This window comes from Pteropus alecto, unplaced genomic scaffold, assembly GCF_000325575.1.
Source record: "Pteropus alecto unplaced genomic scaffold, ASM32557v1 scaffold7, whole genome shotgun sequence".
In the NCBI taxonomy this organism is placed as follows: domain Eukaryota; kingdom Metazoa; phylum Chordata; class Mammalia; order Chiroptera; family Pteropodidae; genus Pteropus; species Pteropus alecto.
Window position 1 is genome coordinate 30,595,949 of NW_006494614.1, and position 18,348 is coordinate 30,614,296.

General features: G+C 34.5%; 1 protein-coding gene across 1 annotated transcript in view; it reads left to right on the forward strand.

Moving 5' to 3' along the window:
• LOC102889885 (dystonin) overlaps positions 1-18,348 on the forward strand; it is a 401,789-nt gene that overhangs the window by 363,901 nt on the left and 19,540 nt on the right. Inside the window, exons 80-89 of the mRNA XM_025042814.1 lie at positions 1,088-1,285; positions 1,639-1,767; positions 4,160-4,330; positions 5,126-5,281; positions 5,487-5,693; positions 8,245-8,364; positions 10,784-10,953; positions 12,325-12,484; positions 14,899-15,093; positions 15,589-15,717. Of these exons, the coding sequence (XP_024898582.1) occupies positions 1,088-1,285; positions 1,639-1,767; positions 4,160-4,330; positions 5,126-5,281; positions 5,487-5,693; positions 8,245-8,364; positions 10,784-10,953; positions 12,325-12,484; positions 14,899-15,093; positions 15,589-15,717 (1,635 nt within the window). The remainder of the gene's footprint in view (positions 1-1,087; positions 1,286-1,638; positions 1,768-4,159; positions 4,331-5,125; positions 5,282-5,486; positions 5,694-8,244; positions 8,365-10,783; positions 10,954-12,324; positions 12,485-14,898; positions 15,094-15,588; positions 15,718-18,348) is intronic.

An 18,348-nucleotide genomic window follows, 5' to 3' on the forward strand; every position in this document is an offset into this window, starting at 1 on the left:
AGTCAGAGAAACTGAATGCAGATGGTTAGTGCCACACCCTCACTGAGAATCCTCCTTGGGCTGGATCTCCCTCCAGACATGAGATGTCTTACCTAGGACAGGAGATGATGTTTCTTTTCTTTCCTGTTGATAACCCTGAGTGGGCGAGTGAAGGGAAGGATCGTCATCGACTTTTACTAACATCAGAGGAAGATTTCTTCTGGCTTCTAAAAACATAACCACTGTCTTCTTGAAAGGAATCTATTACTAAGCTATAGTTGTTCTTTAAAGTGTAATTCTTTTCAGCATAAGAAATTGACCTTTTTAGCCTTGCGGTTGTTTTTTGCGCTTACCACTCTTGCCCCACCTTAGTGCATGTAAGTGTTATTAATCTGTTCTTATATTTCTACTGTATAATAGAATAGAAAGGCATTATTTACTGGGATCTGTAGTTAGCATTTCATATGCGAATTTTCTAGTAAAAGAACAGCTAACCTCGGAATGCTGGGCTTGAGTATCCCTGATATATAGTGAAATAAACCTTTTTCCCATTAGTGTTAGGGCCTCCCAGGAGTCCTGTCAACTTAGCAGTTAATTCTAGCACCATTCCAATAAGAGAAGATAAAAGAATGTCCTCCTATGATATTTTTTTTTGCTTTTAGAGTGCTAATTGTAAAACATGGCACTGTGTATTTTAGAAATGTAATAATTTTATGTTTGCAAATGAATACATAGAAATAAATAATTTTTAGATTGCTTAAGACATAAAAATTAAGTTCAATTAAAATGAACTTGAGTCAAATGAATACTTTTAGATCCTTTTCATTATAATTTCTAGATATGTAATATCATCAATTGCAAAGCTATTATAATGGGAAGAACCTGCAGTGGTCTCACATAATCATTTTAGGGGATGTTGGTAGACAGGAAAGTTGTAAAGTTAAAGGAAAAGATGTCCATCATTTAAAAACTTCATTAGTATTAAAATTCTGTGTATGTGATATTTTTGTTTCCGAATGTTTCATAACCAGGAAATAAAACAGTTACATTAAAAGCAATGTTAACTGGTTACAAACTAGCAACTATAGTGTTATTTTAATATTTTCAGGTACTCCAAAATGATGTATTAGCCCATCAGTCCACAGTGGAAGCTGTTAATAAAGCAGGAAATGATCTAATTGAATCAAGTGCAGGGGAAGAAGCAAGCAGCCTTCAGAACAAGTTAGAGGTTTTAAATCAACGCTGGCAAAATGTTTTGGAAAAAACAGAACAAAGGAAGCAGCAGCTGGATGGTGCCTTACGCCAGGTGAATAAGAGAATAAGTTCTGAAACTTTCTATAGCCTTCAGGACCAAAATAGCATGGAATTCTTTCATTGGTTAACATACCCTTGTTTAATTTTTATACCTCAAGGAGAAGAGTAAAAATAAGTGGGATAAAGAAGAGTGCTGATGAGAACACAGCTCTCTAGTTCTTAGTGTAATAGTCTTATCTGCTAGTGCTTTCCTGAAGAAGAAAGGCAAGGCCAATCTAGTGGCACCTGGCCGTTTTTAAGAATGCCCAGAGAGGCTTAGCAGGCTGGATCGTTTAAACCTTGTTTTCTGCTTGAAAGTGACGATGTTTGTGGCCCAAGCTGAAAACTCTCTATCATTCATTCTAGGCCAAAGGGTTCCATGGCGAAATTGAGGATTTGCAGCAGTGGCTGACTGACACGGAGCGCCATCTGTTAGCATCTAAACCTTTGGGAGGTTTACCAGAAACAGCCAGGGAGCAGCTTAATGCCCACATGGTAAGTATATTATTTCCTACAGCTCTAGCCTCAGATTAAGAAACTGACCATTTTGTGTGGGCCCTGGTGATAAATAAATTGTGGGAGAAAGTTTAAAGGATATATAGTATTACACCAGAAATCTCTATGTATAAGTGCTAGAAACACTATTGATTAAATTTTTCAAGTCAGAACCTATTCTTTATTTCAAAGGTTAGTATGTCAGTATATGAAACGAGGTTTTAGAAATCTAGACATTTTTAGAAACACCTTCTCCCATAAACTCATAAACTTGTGCAGATAGTAATAAATATTGTGTAAATTATAAACTGTTGTACCTTGAGTGAAAAGAAAAATCCCTTTTAAGTAATCAAAATTGACTTAAAAATTATTGCTGTAAGCATGGTTTTCCCAACTTGTTTCATGGAAGTCTGGAAAATATGTTTTTGTTCTATTAAAGTTACTTGTTTGTTTCTTTTAATGGTGATGGGGCTGAATCTTCAATTTTACCTCTATATAAGATATGGACAAAAGGAGGCTTCTGCTTAATTGTCCAATCTGGAGCATTGTGCCTGTGGGCTATTCCCACTCAGATTCTGTGGCACTGCCAACTCTTAAGGATAAGGAGGAAAAAATAATGAAACTTCAGACTTTGGCTTTCTTTCATGGAAGTATGGACTGACAAATTAAATTTAGACTGCCTTTGATTTATTCACATTTCCTATTCATTTCCCATTATAATTCAGCTCTGAAAGTTTTTAAAGAAGCAGTCTGTTTCAAATTTTGAAAACTAATCTTCTAATTTTCACACTTGTGAATTTGCATCGAAAATAATATTTTTTTAAATATTTAAATGCCAGCAATTAGTATCTTATGAAATAAAAGTAGAGCTTTTATTTCTACAAAGGAAATGGGCCATTGCACATTGAAGTCTGTATTCTTTAACAGATGTCTAATGTTGTCGTGGAGCTCGTTAAAACTCCACTTATTAAGAATTAAGTACCTGCAAAGCTATTACAGTGTCCATAAAGTATAAGTTTAATGAATTCTTGAACAGACATATCTGGGATTAATCTCTAATGACAAATATTTTGAAATGTTAATGTAGAAAGATATAAGTAAAAATATTGAAAAGCAGAGAGCTTATTTTTAGAATATTTAATCTTTAGAAGAATATCAGCTTATTTTTCTGGGGGGTATTTAAAATGAATTTGTTATAACCTTACATAATTTGTCAGAGTATAGAAATTCCATAATTTAAAGAATATAAAGAGTTATCAATATTTGTAATACACTTTTAGTACTGTTCTTGTGCTTTGGTTGTGTTAGAAATGAAGGAAACCTGAAAACTGAAGTATCACAGTTTCGTGAGATTTGGCTATATTTAAAAGTTTTGCTTTAGGATTAAAAGTTTTTAGTAGGTGATATTGTAAAGACGTTTAGACAGGGTTTTTTTTTTGTTTTTTTTTTTTAAGGTTTAACAGATTATAAACTTTTGAAGCAATAAAGTATTCTGGAATTAGTAGTGATGGTTGCACATTCTTGTGAATATACTAATAAAACACTGAATTGTACACTCTAAAATGGATGACTTTTATGAATTATATTTTAATTTTAAAAATTATAAAGTCAAAAATGTTAGAGATAGGATATATAATTTTTCAGTAAGAGCTATGATTTGAACTACATTATAATTGAATCATTGGGCTAGAACTGGTCTTAATTTTTTTCCATGAATGTAACTGTTGTTTCATTGATTTTAAATTCTGAATTTGTTTAAGCAGTATTTTTTTATTTTCTCTATAAAAGATACACACTGCATTCTAGTTGGAAGCTTTAAAAATGTTATAAATGAGAATAATATTCTCATAGTACCACAAGTTTGGCTTTTGTGATTCCAAAGTCTGAATAATCAACTTAAATGTCTCACTGTACTGGGTCTTAACTTTCTATTCACTGGATGTCTTCTGAGCCCAGAATTAAATTTTACAGAAAAAATATTACAGTCATTGTAATATTACAGTTCAAGGAAAGACTTAGAGAACTCACTTTATAGAGGAAGAAATCAAGGCTCAGGTAGGTTAACTTACTTGCCAAAGGTCACAGAGCTAATTGGTCACTGTATAGTGAAGCCTTTCTTGATATCATTTAAAATATTGTTTCAAAAACCTTATCATGCCAGGAAGGATTGTTGATGACAGCAGCATTTCTGAGATTTCTTGGTAGACAAGGTATGGCTATAGGTTTAGGTGTTATTTCAATATAGTGAAAAGTTTGAATGCATTGGAGTTATTCTGTATGCTGGATAGAGATGTATATATGATAAGGGGTTTGGGATTGATGACTTGGGATAAGAACTCTTAGATTTTATTATCTTAAAAATGAGATAACTTGGGGGGATATCTCAATTTAGGAAATCTGTGCTGCCTTTGATGTTAAAGAAAAAACATATAAGAGTCTGATGCAGAAAGGCCAACAGATGCTTGCAAGATGCCCCAAATCTGCAGAGACAAATATTGACCAAGACATAAATAACTTGAAAGAAAAATGGGAATCAGTGGAAACCAAACTCAATGAAAGGAAAGTATGTGCCTTGATTAATATGATTCACTGTTTTAGTTGTTTTATTTCGTGGGTTTTTACCTTATCTCTGAGTAGCATGATCAATTTTTAATGATCCCTGTTTAAATTCTTTTTGTATACATTAGGAGGTTTCATGGGGTCAGTTGAAAATAGTATTCTGTCTTAACTCAAAAGAACTGAGTTAAAGGAATCTATTGAAACAGATAAAAGTATATCATGGATCAGTGTTACTAGGTATATTTTTAAATTTGTGAACCACTCGAATTCTGGATAGTTAAATAATTCTATTCTAATCACACTTCATGAGCAAAAGGCTGTATATAGGGAGAGGGAGAGAGGGAAATCAAGAGAACGAGATAATTGTGTATATATAATAAGTACTTACATAACAAAAATCTATGAGAAGCATCTCACTGACAGAGTAGAACTATATTTCATAGTATTTGGATCCCAGAAATTAATTGTATAAATGTCAAGTTTTTTTTTTTTTTCCTGAAGATTGTTTAGTAATTGTGTTCTGTGGTTAATTGCCCCTAAACCAAAATTTTAGTATATATTAAATTTTTTTAGCTGCAGTGAGATGCTTCTTACTATATATTTCAAGGGGTTTGGTTTGCCAGTATTTTAGTGGAGGCCCATTACATTTATAAACTATTTAGGTAGTATAGATTATGTATAAATAAAGAAAAGGTGGGAAGGAAATCTGCCAGAGAGTGGTTAAACTGGAGCCGTGGCAGGGGTGGGGGCAAGGGGGAGAGGCTTATATCATCAAATACTAAATAATCTGTCCTCGCAGACTAAACTGGAAGAGGCCCTTAACTTAGCAATGGAGTTCCACAATTCTCTCCAAGACTTCATCAACTGGCTTACCCAGGCTGAACAGACTCTAAATGTAGCTTCTCGGCCAAGTCTTATCTTGGACACCGTCTTGTTTCAAATCGATGAACACAAGGTATGCTATAACTCAGATGGATGGCATTCTGATTTCAGACCTTTTTAGACAGCAGGCTGTTTTAGTAACAAAAGCATGAATTTGGTAGTTTGAAAACATTCTTTTGTCCTTTGAAATAGCTTCAGCTTATGACACCAGAAGCATTTTCAAGATAGATCAAATTTTCATTTGTTTCTATATATACTCTCTTTTTTTTTGGATAAAGGTCTTTGCCAATGAAGTAAATTCTCACCGTGAGCAGATAATAGAGCTGGATAAAACTGGAACCCACCTGAAATATTTCAGTCAGAAACAAGATGTTGTCCTCATTAAGAATCTACTTATCAGTGTACAGAGTCGATGGGAAAAAGTAGTTCAACGGTTAGTGGAAAGAGGAAGATCTTTGGATGATGCAAGGAAGAGGGCAAAGCAGGTAAACCTTTATAAAAATACTCCGAACTTGGCAATAAATCAATTCTAGCTGTTGAAATATGTGTTATTAATGTACTTCTGTTGCAGGCTATATTAGGTGTAACAATTATGGCATAGAGCCAAGATATTTATTTCCTAAAAGGGCTGTGGCCCAAGTTTGGATCATGGCATCACTTTGAAGTTGACCTATCAGCAACTTCAGGGCCTGGGGACTAATCTTGAAAAGACTGATTATAGCTTGACTTCAGAGATGGACCATTTAAAAATTATCATTAATGCACAAAAGGGGCTCAAAATTTTTGTTATTGCATTCGTTTGTTTTTTCTTTGTCCTTTCAACCTCCACTCTCATACTCAGAGTGAGACATCATACTTAATTATATTGCTACCTTTTGTTTCAGTTCCAAAGCTAAACTTTCTTCACAGACTATGAGAGCTGAGCCAGACCTTTATCCCTCTAGACAGCTTTCTGAGAGGGCGTATTCTGTGTCTGAGTTCGTTGGTACTCCTCACGTCTCTGAGTCTGTACACTTGTTGGCAAGCCTTCATTTCTTTTCTAATATTTTGATACAGCTCCATCCAAATTTTAAATTGTCTGAAGCTTTTGGGGCTGCATTTTTTTTCAATCTAGAGACTCTTACAAGGAACTTGCCTTACTTCTTTCACCTGTTATTAATATTCTGTTCTAGACTTAACACAGAGAAGAAGTAAAATTATGCATCCCTGTTCTTCAGGGAAGAGAGAGGTGTACCCACCTTGCTTGGCATATATCTTTGTTTTTTACTAGTAAGTAGAAAGTGTAATATTGAGGCTAAATTTTATAATGACTCTTTTTTGCCCCATTCAGTTGCATTTGTTCATCATTGGTCCTGCACTCCAATGCTTTGGGGAGCTAGGCTCAGTTGGGTGATGCAAAAAATGTCATGGGCGTCACGTGTTTTAGTATTTAAAGCTATCAGTGTAAGTTTTTAAAGACTTTAGAAATTACAAATTGCACCGTTACAGGATTACATGCCATGTGTCCCTTTTTGAGTGAGAAGTATGATATGTTCATTGCTAAAAGTGAGTCCCTGGAATGGAACCGGTCTCTAATGTTTTTTTTTAAGACAGTATTAATGCTGAGCCTAGTATTTTTCTCTTCACATATGTAGCAGTGTCATCTGAAGTATAGGCATTTTTTGAGTTATGAACATCTAATGTCTAAGAGTCTCTTGGATGCCAGGACCCAGTTGCCCACCCTCTTCCTCTCTTCTCCATTGAATCAATTTTATTTTCTCAATTTGTTTAACTAACTATATAAGGGTTTTCTACTGTTTTCAGTGCAGAAGTAGAGTATATAGAGTTTCTTCTATATTTATAACTTAAAAATAGTTTTGAAAGTGAGACCAGCCTTAGGACCTATGTGTCTGTATCGTTAAACTTACCATCAAACCGTTATAGCCTATATTATTTGTTGTAAGACTACCTAACATAATGATTAGGTGTATCTTTAATTTATTTCTTACTATTTTAATAACTCATTTTTTTCTCAAATGTTGATCATAGTTCTCTGACTTTGACAATGTATGTGCCTATTCTAGCCTCCATGTTTTCATGTTTAATTTGATTACTGCTGTGGGAGGGATGTGTAGGGAGAGCAGGTTTGTGATGAGATGCTCTCTAGTGGGCCCCGGCAGCTTTGTGATTCCATGCTCTTATTGTAGGAAGTGTCTTTCTGTTATTTCATTATTAATGTGCTTTGGTATAAAGCACACTTTATGTTGATTAAGTTTTTATTATGTATCTGTTATGAGAAATAATTTATAACCAACTTCACAATTTGGAATCTAAAAATGGTACCCACTAGTTCTGAATGAAAAACAGAAAACAGACTGGGGCTGAAATTAAATATAAATAGCACCAGACTATTTCAAGGTCATAGATGCCAGAGAAAGTTATATTTTGTTAGAACTCATGTATTGTAGGTGCTCTTGCATATTAAACCAATATGTGATGCACAAGCATTAATTCGAGAGGTTTGATAGCATCAATGAAGATGTTAAACTACCTTTATATTAAATAGAAATAAAATTACCTCTCTTTGTTCTTGTTTCTTTTTAAAACCAATTTACAAATTTTATCCTTCTCTTTCTCCCTTTTTGTTCCTTTTTCTCCGCATAGGAAATTAAATACCTTAGAAGTTAACCCAGATTTGTCAAGTGACAGCAGGGAGCAAATAAAATTCTCTGAGCGTCTGTGTTAATTATTAAGCAAAAGAAAGGGCAGTACATTCTGCCTGGCGCTCCCTAACATTTCAGTTTTTGTTAAAGTTTATGTGTTTGAATGAATTATAACAAAGTGAGCATGGAACGGGATCACAGAAGCAAAATGTTAGTTAACAAGACAGTTTATAATCTGCTGATGAAACTATTACTTTTTTCTTCTGAGGGCATGTTGATTTAATAATTTTCAACATTTCCATTAATATTAATTTATATTTTAACTACCTATTAGATTTCAAATATAGCGAATATGCCAGAAAATTTACTGGACAAAATGTGAATTTCTTTACAGTTCCATGAAGCTTGGAGTAAACTTATGGAGTGGCTAGAAGAGTCAGAAAGGTCTTTGGATTCTGAACTGGAAATCGCCAATGACCCAGACAAAATAAAAACACAACTTGCACAGCATAAGGTGGGTGGGTCTACAGTGAAGAAAAGCATATTATGTCACTATATATTGCAAGATCACTTTCAAATTCTTACTCGATTGTGTATTTATTCATCACTAGGGGGGAAAAAAAGTCACCCAATGTGATCCTTGTTAAATTAAAAACCAATTGCCCTTCACATTGATCAAGTGGTAGTGGTATCTTTAATCCCCAGTGACCATTCCATTATGAGCCTGGGTTAATTAATAAAAGAAAACCTACAGAATTAAAACATTAAAAGGATTTGTAAGCATTCAAACATTGGCATTTTAATTTTTCTCAACTGTCTTGTCTTTTCTCTCATAGACCATATAGCAAAAAGTAATATAGATTTTGTCCTATAGATTCTTTTAAATAGTACAGTGGGCAAAATTGGTATCTCCTACCTAAATTGGCATTTAATTGTATATGTGTGGGTATATGAAATTCCATCCTTACCCTCAAAGACACATAGTCCACAGCTTCCTTGTGTAGACTAGAAGTTGTAGAAACATTGTGTTTTACATATTTTACCTTTTCTATTTGTACTACATAGCATTCAAAGACCATTTCTCCCATCCTCTTCAAATCTTTTAAACTTGGGTTTTGCTGTCATTTTGTTTGTAGAGTGATCATCAGCCCTCAGGGTGAGGATGTGGATAAAAGGAGAGTGGTTCCTGAAAACAGTTTTACAGTTTTAGGCATCGACATATAAATTATTGCTTGAAACATGATAATTTTTAAAAGGCTAGAGAAAATTGAGGCCATGTTAAGTTCATCATCAGAAAATTCTAGCCATCATCTTCACATAGGCTGATTGCTTCGGTTGGTGATTCTAACTAACCCCAGGGGGTCATGCTCCTAGGGTGATGGAAGGAAACATTGCGCCATTGCCCGTCTGTTCTTTGGCTTATGAATGGCTTGTTCTGCTGGCACCCTGTGCCCATGAGCTGCCGCATCTAGTATTGGGCACATGATGACAGTGGGCAGGACCTTCTTTCCTTCACCTCTGATGGAAAAATGAGCACCTCCTTCTCAATGTAGAAGAAATTTGAACTTGAACACAGATGTTGTGTCATATAGTCTTATGCAAGTATATTGCATATTTAAGTTAGAGAATCCTAGAAATAAGAATATGCAAAGAACCCTTGTAGAGTCTCTGTTTCCCCTATTGTGACCTATTGTCAAAAGTCACCATTTCTCTGAAATGAAGATACAAGGTACATTAAGCCAATTTTAAAAGAACTCTTTTCTATTCATTATTTGGGTACTTTTTGCCTTTAAAAAGTTTTAACCTGTCCTGTATTCAGCTTTAACATTTAGTATGTGTCTGTTGTATGAAGAAAACCTGTCAATACCATGATTCTAAAACTAATATTCTGTTTAGAATAATATGTAGAAATAATATTTACAGAGAACAAACGGCTGAAATACAGTGATATTGCAATGGTGTTTATTGCTAAAAAATTCCCAGATGTAGTTGCCTACTATTACAAGACAAAATAAATACCTTAGTTATATTAAGACACTTAAAGTGTCTCACTTTTAAATGCAATCAAAACTTATTAGGTAATCGAATAAGTTATTTTGGAAAATTATACATTTGCATAGCATTTTATTATCTGGGACGATGCTAATGTGCTGCCAGGATTAAGAATTAATGCATTAGTGTTCCTGTGATATTTTATGAGTTTATAAGCTGCCTATTAAGTTGATCTTTCTTTCTTCTCATCCCTGAGATTTTATATTCGATTGTAGTTGTCCAACTCTTTCTATTACATACTTGTAAACACACACAAAATAAAACCTGATAATAACAGGCCTACAAAAACAATATCCCTGCTTGAGGAAAGCTTATAATTGAGTTGTGTAGAAAGAATGGAATTCACTCCTCCCACACATACACACATACATATACAAACTTGAAGATTAACAATATCCAAAATGTGTGACAATAAATCTGTTTGAAAAAAAAAAAAAAAAAAAAGAATTGTAGTAAATTTATACACTGAGTCATTCTGTGTCCTTGCCAGACCTATAGTTAGTTACTCATAGAGTGTTAACTACATTTTCCTTTTTAAACTGTGGGATTTTCAATAGTTTATTAGCAATCCCATTTTATCGTAACTAGCATACTGTTTGTAGTTTATAGCTACAAAAGATTCAGGGTTTGTTTTGTTTTGAAATGATTTTCTTGATAATAGTAGATACTCTTAGAGACCCCTGGCTTCTGAGAAAAATAATTCTTTCAGTTAGAAAATGTAGAGATTGTTTTCTACCCTGGTGTATTCCTGACTTGATTATTTGCTGATGTCTTTCAGTGGTTAGACTCCACTTATGAGAGACGCCTCTTTCAGTGTCTCTGTCCCGTTTGTTCATTGGTCCTAAGCAGAAATGCACTTCATTTTCTCATGAAATATATAGGAGTTTCAGAAATCACTTGGAGCCAAGCATTCTGTCTACGATACCACCAACAGAACTGGACGTTCTCTAAAAGAAAAAACCTCCCTGGCTGATGACAACCTGAAACTGGATGACATGTTGAGTGAACTCAGAGACAAATGGGATACTATCTGTGGAAAATCTGTGGAAAGGTAATGTTCTTTAAGGCAGTTTGGTTACTTTGTAGACCCCTTTCAAACACACAATAGTGGTGCTTTGTGGGGAATTTTAGGAACCTTAAACACCCCCTTTGCCTGGAGAACTGCTGGTCCTTAGTACCCCACTTACCACAGTACTTGCACTGAGAAGGCTTTGCTGTTGGTTATCATTTATCTGTAAGTACTCAAGTTACTCGAAAGTGATAACATTCTCTAGGCTTCTGTCATCTCACACCTGACCACAGCAATTGCCTTGTGACTGTCTTGTCGGGTCTGCTATTGTCCTCCTTAATCCTATTTCTACATACCTACTAACATAGTCTTTTAAAAAAATGTAATTAGAATCTTGTCATCCCCCTGCTTCATACTCTTTAGGGGCTTAATATTGGGTATGAATTAAAACATAGGCTTCTTAATGAGGTGTGCAGGGTTCTACGACCTAACCCCTCCTGTGTGCCCTTCCAATTTCCATCCACCCCTTTCTAATTTTCCTCTTCCTCATTACACGTCAACCACAAAGGCCCAAAACTTATTTCAATTTTTTTAAAGTATTTAATAATGTACAGTACTACTAGAGGAGTTAGAATATCTTAGGGATGTTTTCACATTTTTCATTCTTCCGTAGTCTAATTACTTTTGTCAGTATCAGGATTAAATAAAATATTATATTCACTTCTAGGGAACTTTTGCAATAAGCTTTTCGTGTGTGTTTTTTAAATTCCTTAAAATTGTCTCTCCCATCTCAAAAGGTTATGTGCTTTTTACGATGTCATATAGTCATATAAATGATTTTATTTATATGACATTCTTTAAAAGGTAAAAAAATTAGTGATGGCAGACAGATCTGTAAATGCCAGGGGTTAGAGATGAAGGCAGGCTGTGATTATAAAGAGACTTCATGAGGGAGATTTTTGAGATGATGGCACTGTTCTGTATCTTGATTATGATGGTAGTTCCATGAATCCATAAATATGTTAAAATTCACAGAACCATATACCCCAAAAAGTCGTTTACTGTATGATAATTTAAAACATAAATTTAAAATAATAATAATAATAATAATTATTATTATTATTTTTAGTTTAAAAGGCATTTTTTATGAAGAAACTGAAGGGTTCAGTGATTTCTAGAGGTAATGATGAGGGAATTTTCCTGGAACGGATGCCATGTATTTAAAGAATCAAAGAGAACATTTGAGAAAAGTGTTCTTATTTTCTAAGGAAAGCCAAAAAACAGCAGTAAATGCCAATATGTTGCTTTTTCTCAAATACTGCTCAAGCTTCATAAAGGAATTTTAGCTGTTTGAATGTATAGGGTAGCCTTTTTGTTGCTCAGATTGATTTTTCTACCTTTTTTTTTCCCCAGACAAAACAAATTGGAGGAAGCCCTGTTGTTTTCTGGACAATTCACAGATGCCCTGCAGGCCCTCATTGACTGGTTATATAGAGTTGAACCCCAGCTGGCAGAAGACCAGCCTGTCCATGGAGACATTGATTTAGTGATGAATCTGATCGATAATCACAAGGTATAGTTATCTGGGACATTTTATTGACCTCATTAGATTATTCTGAGAATAAAGGAAACTAACCACTTAACTTAGCCTTTTAAAATCTAGAAAGTGTATATCATATCATACTACCTTAACAGTCTTTAATATTAAAATGTGTGCACGTTTGACCAGTATCAGGAAGTCAACTTTAAAAGTGATGTAGGAAAATTACTTTAGTATCAGTGGTATAATACTGTTTTTAATTTCCAGATCTAAAACCTTTTTAGAACTTGGAAAGTGATTTTATTCTCTGGTGCTTTAAAACATGTTTCAAGAATATTTTACAATCTTTTTTTATTCATTTAAATAATTTTGTAATATAATTTAAAATCATTCATTCAGTGACCTGGAACTTGGTCATTGCATAAGTTGAATAGATTTGTGACATGATCTGTGGAGGTCATGATCAGTTTTCTGCTTTTAAAAACTGGTTTAACCTTGCTGCCTGAACTACAGCAATTTATGAGACAACAGCAAATGTTATGAGGTTTTGATTATTACTGCAAGAAAATTGGTTTCCTTGTAACTTTCTGATATGTATGTTAAACTACTGGGCAAATCAATGGTCATTTTCGAGATGTTCAGCTGATACTGAGTATAAGATCCTAGATTATGATCAAATGCTGTATTATAACTTAAAGAGCCTTGAAAACAACATGAGGTACAATAAATACCAGTGTAGAATGGTTGTATCAGAGTTGACTTTATATATAGATACTTTGCAGCACTGTACTTGAATTTGTGTTCTATTTCCCGTCTATAGTTTTTGAGTTCAAAAAATTTATTTCACTTTAAAATGTTCTCTTTATATTTCTCTGGTTATGCTATTTTGATATTACCTGTTTTTGTTTTTTTTTTAAATGTTGGTCCTTTTGCATATTTATTTCCCCTTTTCTGGTTTTATTATTTCATTATGTCCATGAAAAAGAGTTTGCTATTTTGAGTGTTAGAAAATAGAAGAGTAAATGAAGAACATTGATCAGGCCTGCAAAAATTAAAATTTTAAAAAATTATGTTGCTTTGTCTACATTAAAACAAATGTTTTGTGCATGATTAATACAAACTTTTTCATTCCCTGGCATTTGTTCAATGAGTAATGAATAGTGTAATGTTACTTTTTACATAAATGCCATTTTTGTAAGCTCACTGTCTAAATATTTACTCCCCTAGGCACTTGCCAGTTTTTTTTTATATATTAAAGGTCATCAAGAATGAATTAATCATTCAGCATTAGTAATACAATTGGACGGCTCAAGAAGAGGTTTCAGTATACAAAGTACATTGGAAAGTCTGCTCAGAAATATTGGACTAGTCCGATCACAGATAAAATGTTTAGACACTACCTTCCATGCATGGGTTTGTGCATTTGTGTGTGTCTATCCGCAAGAACATCTCATTAGTTAACACTAATAGAGTGAAATCAGCAAAGAATTCATCAAAGTATTTTTTTATTGTTTTCAATGGGCTCTCTTTTATGAGTGCTCTGAGTATCAAAATAGAGCTGAAATTAAAAATGTGCTTGGTAATACTCATTTGTGATGATTTTTTAGATAAACAAGTTAATTCTATTCTATACATAAAGTTGGTTGTTTGAAAGATGTAATTGTTACATACAGGCTCTTGGATCAGAAATGAAGAACCTTGAGCTCATTTCTTAGATAAAGTCTATTGGCCAAAAGAAACCAGTTTAACTGCTGGCATATCAAAGTTTGTCAAAATTAGATAGGAGAAAAATAAAACAGAAAGTTTTTGCTCCAAGATGACAAATAAGGATTTAAGCTTTTAAAATCTGATGTTATGAGTTAGTACTCAGGATGCTGCCAAAGATGAAAGCATGTTATAGAGAAAAAAGGACTACATGCCAACTCCCTATGAGATTCCCTGCGTTTATCTCTAAGCACCGCCGTGAAGAACCCCAGGATTGCTTCGTTAGGCTTTGTTAGTCCCTTAGATATGCTTACTAATTGAGAGTAGTGTGGTGGGCAACACTTGCTTGGCACTTACTCCTTCTTTGAGAGGAATTGGGACACCATACTAAAGAATCTTAGAAAAAAAGGAATTTGATGCATTTTTGTGCGTGTGTGGAATTGAAATGAAGAAGGGTGGCTACTATTATTTAGATCTAGTGTTATTTAGAAAATAAGGTGGTTCACTCAGGAGAACATGAGAAGAGTGAGCAAATTTATACAAGACTGGCCGTAACTCCTCTGATAGGAGTCGTGTGTCGGGTCTGATCTGAAGATGCTGTGAAAATAGGGGTCATTCAACTGTAGGTCTTAGAGATCTATACATCTGTACCTGATATTATGTACACATATACATTTCAAACAGTACATTTTACTGTTTCGATTTTGTAACTAAAAATTTCTATAAAAACATGGTTTTCGTAGGCCTTCCAAAAGGAATTGGGGAAGAGGACCAGCAGCGTGCAGGCCCTGAAGCGCTCGGCCCGAGAGCTCATAGAAGGCAGCCGAGATGACTCCTCCTGGGTCCAGGTCCAGATGCAGGAGTTAAGCACACGCTGGGAGACCGTGTGTGCACTTTCTGTATCAAAGCAAACGCGATTAGAAGCAGCTCTGCGGCAGGTAAAAGTCATGTAAATTCCAGCTGGGCATAGTGAGAAGGTATTGAAGTCTCAACAAGAAATATGCTCATGAAGAACTGTGAAGCTCCTCATTTCTTCACCAGGACAGTCACGGAGAAGGAAATTCTTATAGCATCATTGCCTTGGTCCTTTTCCTGAGTTCCTCTCCCAAGAATTTCAGTTACTACAGAGGGAGGTTTTCTAATCTTCACATGAAAGTGCTGCTTGAGTAATTTTTCAGCTTAACTCTATAATGGGCTGCCAGTTATCTAAAATCAGATTGTTAAAATGGTGAATTATTCTTCATTTAAGCCTTTCTGATATATTAGATGTTTTCTTACATTTGTAAAACGCAGCACCATATATCTTTATCTTTTTAATGGGAATAGTGCCTATAATGAATTAATTTTGTTTTCATTAAGAGGAAAAATCTACTACACTAACAAGCGTGTTTGGGAATCTTGTTTGGGGTGTGTGTGTCTCTGTGCACTGTCAGGCGGAGGAATTTCACTCGGTGGTACATGCCCTCTTGGAGTGGCTGGCTGAAGCAGAGCAAACCCTTCGTTTCCATGGCATTCTCCCAGATGATGATGATGCTCTTCGGACTCTCATTGATCAGCATAAAGTGAGTTACTTAAACGCCAAGTAAAACTAAATGAGAAAATCAAACAAAGTAGAGGAAATAGACTCATGATTGCAAATGTCAACTGTATGAATATTTTCCTTCCTGAGAGATAATTAAAGATCTGGTACATTTGAGAATTTACCCGTGCGTTCCTTGCTTACCTAGGTATGTTTCCGTGCTCCTAGATACGCAGGTATATATAGCTATCTTTTCATTTTTTTTTTTTAATAGAGAAAAAATAATCATTTTTTAAAAGAAAATGATTATTCTAAAATTAGTCACTCTGCTTCCTATCTTTAGGAAGCACATTGATTTTTCTAGTGGGTTATTTGCCTTCTGACCAAAATTGGTCAATTTTGTTGCACTTTCATGTGCATTTTAGGGATGAAACTTCCTTAATGAGCAGTTTGGAAGAATTATACCATTAGAATTGTAAATTAATAATTTGACTTTTATAAGCAAGAAAAGGAGATAATTTAATAACTGGTCTTCAAATTGTATTTTTAAGCCTCTGCCAATTCTGTTTTTTAATTGAGTCACCTTAAATTCTTTTAAAAACTCTAATATAAATTATAAATTAAAAAATCAATTATACAAGTAGATATGCTATTGAATAAATTAAGTAAAAATCTGGCCATTGAGTTTCCGATCCAGCTCTTTCCTGTGATAATGTATTAAACAGCAAAACCCCTAAGAGAGTGGTTCAGAGAGCTCTTAACATGTTTTTTAACCTTTGACTCTAAAAATCAGGAATTTGCAATACTACCACTCAAAATGTATTGATGTTAGCATTTCCTATTAACTTTAAAGAATCCCTTTCACCATTGAAGGTCGAGGTCAGGTTGGAAATACATCATTAATTCTAGTGTAGCATGGATTACATCATCTACAGAGTCTTCTTATTTTAACTGCTATGCTCTCTCAGTGATAGGTTGCATAACCTATAGCAATGAAATATTGCTTTGTCATTAATAAAAGTGATGTGAGCTTCTGTGACATTATCTGGAGGAATGAAATGCTACATACACCATTTAATGTTGAAGTTAGGATGTAAGAGTAGGAAAATTACATCAAACTTATTGTAAATTTTAATTCAGTTCAATATTTTTGAAAGTCTAGTTTATATTATATTACATAGGCTAGTCATCAGCCAGCATTGAGTTCCTCTAACGTACTTAGCCTTGGGTCTCAGAGTAGTCCCTTGAAGCCCAGTGTTCATATCTAACATCCTACAAAAAAAAGCCCACTTATGGTCTCACCACCCTCACAGCAGCACCAGGAAACCCCTAGAAACATCAGGAGGCAGAAATCTAGAGCAGAGGTAGTGGTTTTTTCAAATACAATAGGTCTTCCAATAATGTCATTTCATTATAACGTTGATGAGGTGCTGTAGGAACCTAACTCTTGTTTATACTAATTAACCTATGCTAAAATTGGTTTTGTTAAGTCTGAAGTTGCAGTGTTAACCCATCGACAGTGTTAAGTGAGGACTTACTATAATTGTCTTTCAATATTTTAAAATAGCATAAGCCATTTAAATAACATGTAATGTTATAAAGGGCTTCTTAGTAATGATATTTTGCAATAACATTACTCATACTTTTTCATTTCCTTTGCTTCCCTTCACGCATTCACCAATAAGAGAAAAACAGAATATTTAATTTAATTTCTTAGCCCTGGGACTGAAACTTCTCAGCATAATTCAGTTTCTGAAAATGGCAAGCTTTCTCACGTGAGCACAAACCAGTAAGGTAGCACTCAGATGAGATTGGAAGAGTACAGACAACGTAGCAGAGAGGTGACATTCCAGGCAGGATTAGGGTTTTCTAGGTGTAGAAGTGATTAAAAGTACATGGTAAGATCATCTGCCCTCTGGAAAAAAGGACAGCTGTTATTAACCTCTGGATTTCTCTTCCTAGTAAGGTTTTTTCTTTTTCTTTTAAGAAGGTACATGTTGGGGAAAATTAAAATATTTTTAGAAGTAGGCCATGGTATTTAAAAAGTAGGTCATATTAGTTAAGTGTATTGTTCAGTGAACCTTGACTCCACAGCAGAAAAAAAAAAGTGTAAATAAAAGGTTAAAAAGCATTTATTTAATCACAGAGACACAAAATTGAATAAGACAGTCTTGATTTGGTGGACCTTAAGATCTAGTAGATATGTATGTAAACAAATTATTTTAGCACAACAAAATGCCCAAGTAGGAGGTATACGACAGAGCTGCTTCACAGAGATTAAAAACAAAAGGTCACTAGACTTTGTAGTAAACACCCATATTTTCAGATGATCATCCCAGTCACATGGCATGAGTAGCATGAGTGTCAGCTATGTTTGCAGCCTCTGGCACCCTTGTCAGTGTGATCAAGGAACCCTTCTTAGCATGGAGGTCCAGATAGATTAGAGTGTCTATGGATCCCTTTAATCCTGTGTGAGGTTTTGGAAGCATGTCACCCATTTTAGGGCAAAGGTCCTCATTTTTTAACCACGCTTGCAGAGTTCTGTGATCCATGTATCTGTGGATACAGTTTTGATGGTAGAAAGTAACAGTGATGTATGTGAGACATTTATAAAAAAAGTTCATTCAAAAGCCTTTCCTTGGACTTGTTGAGGCTTACTTATCCTGCTGGGGCA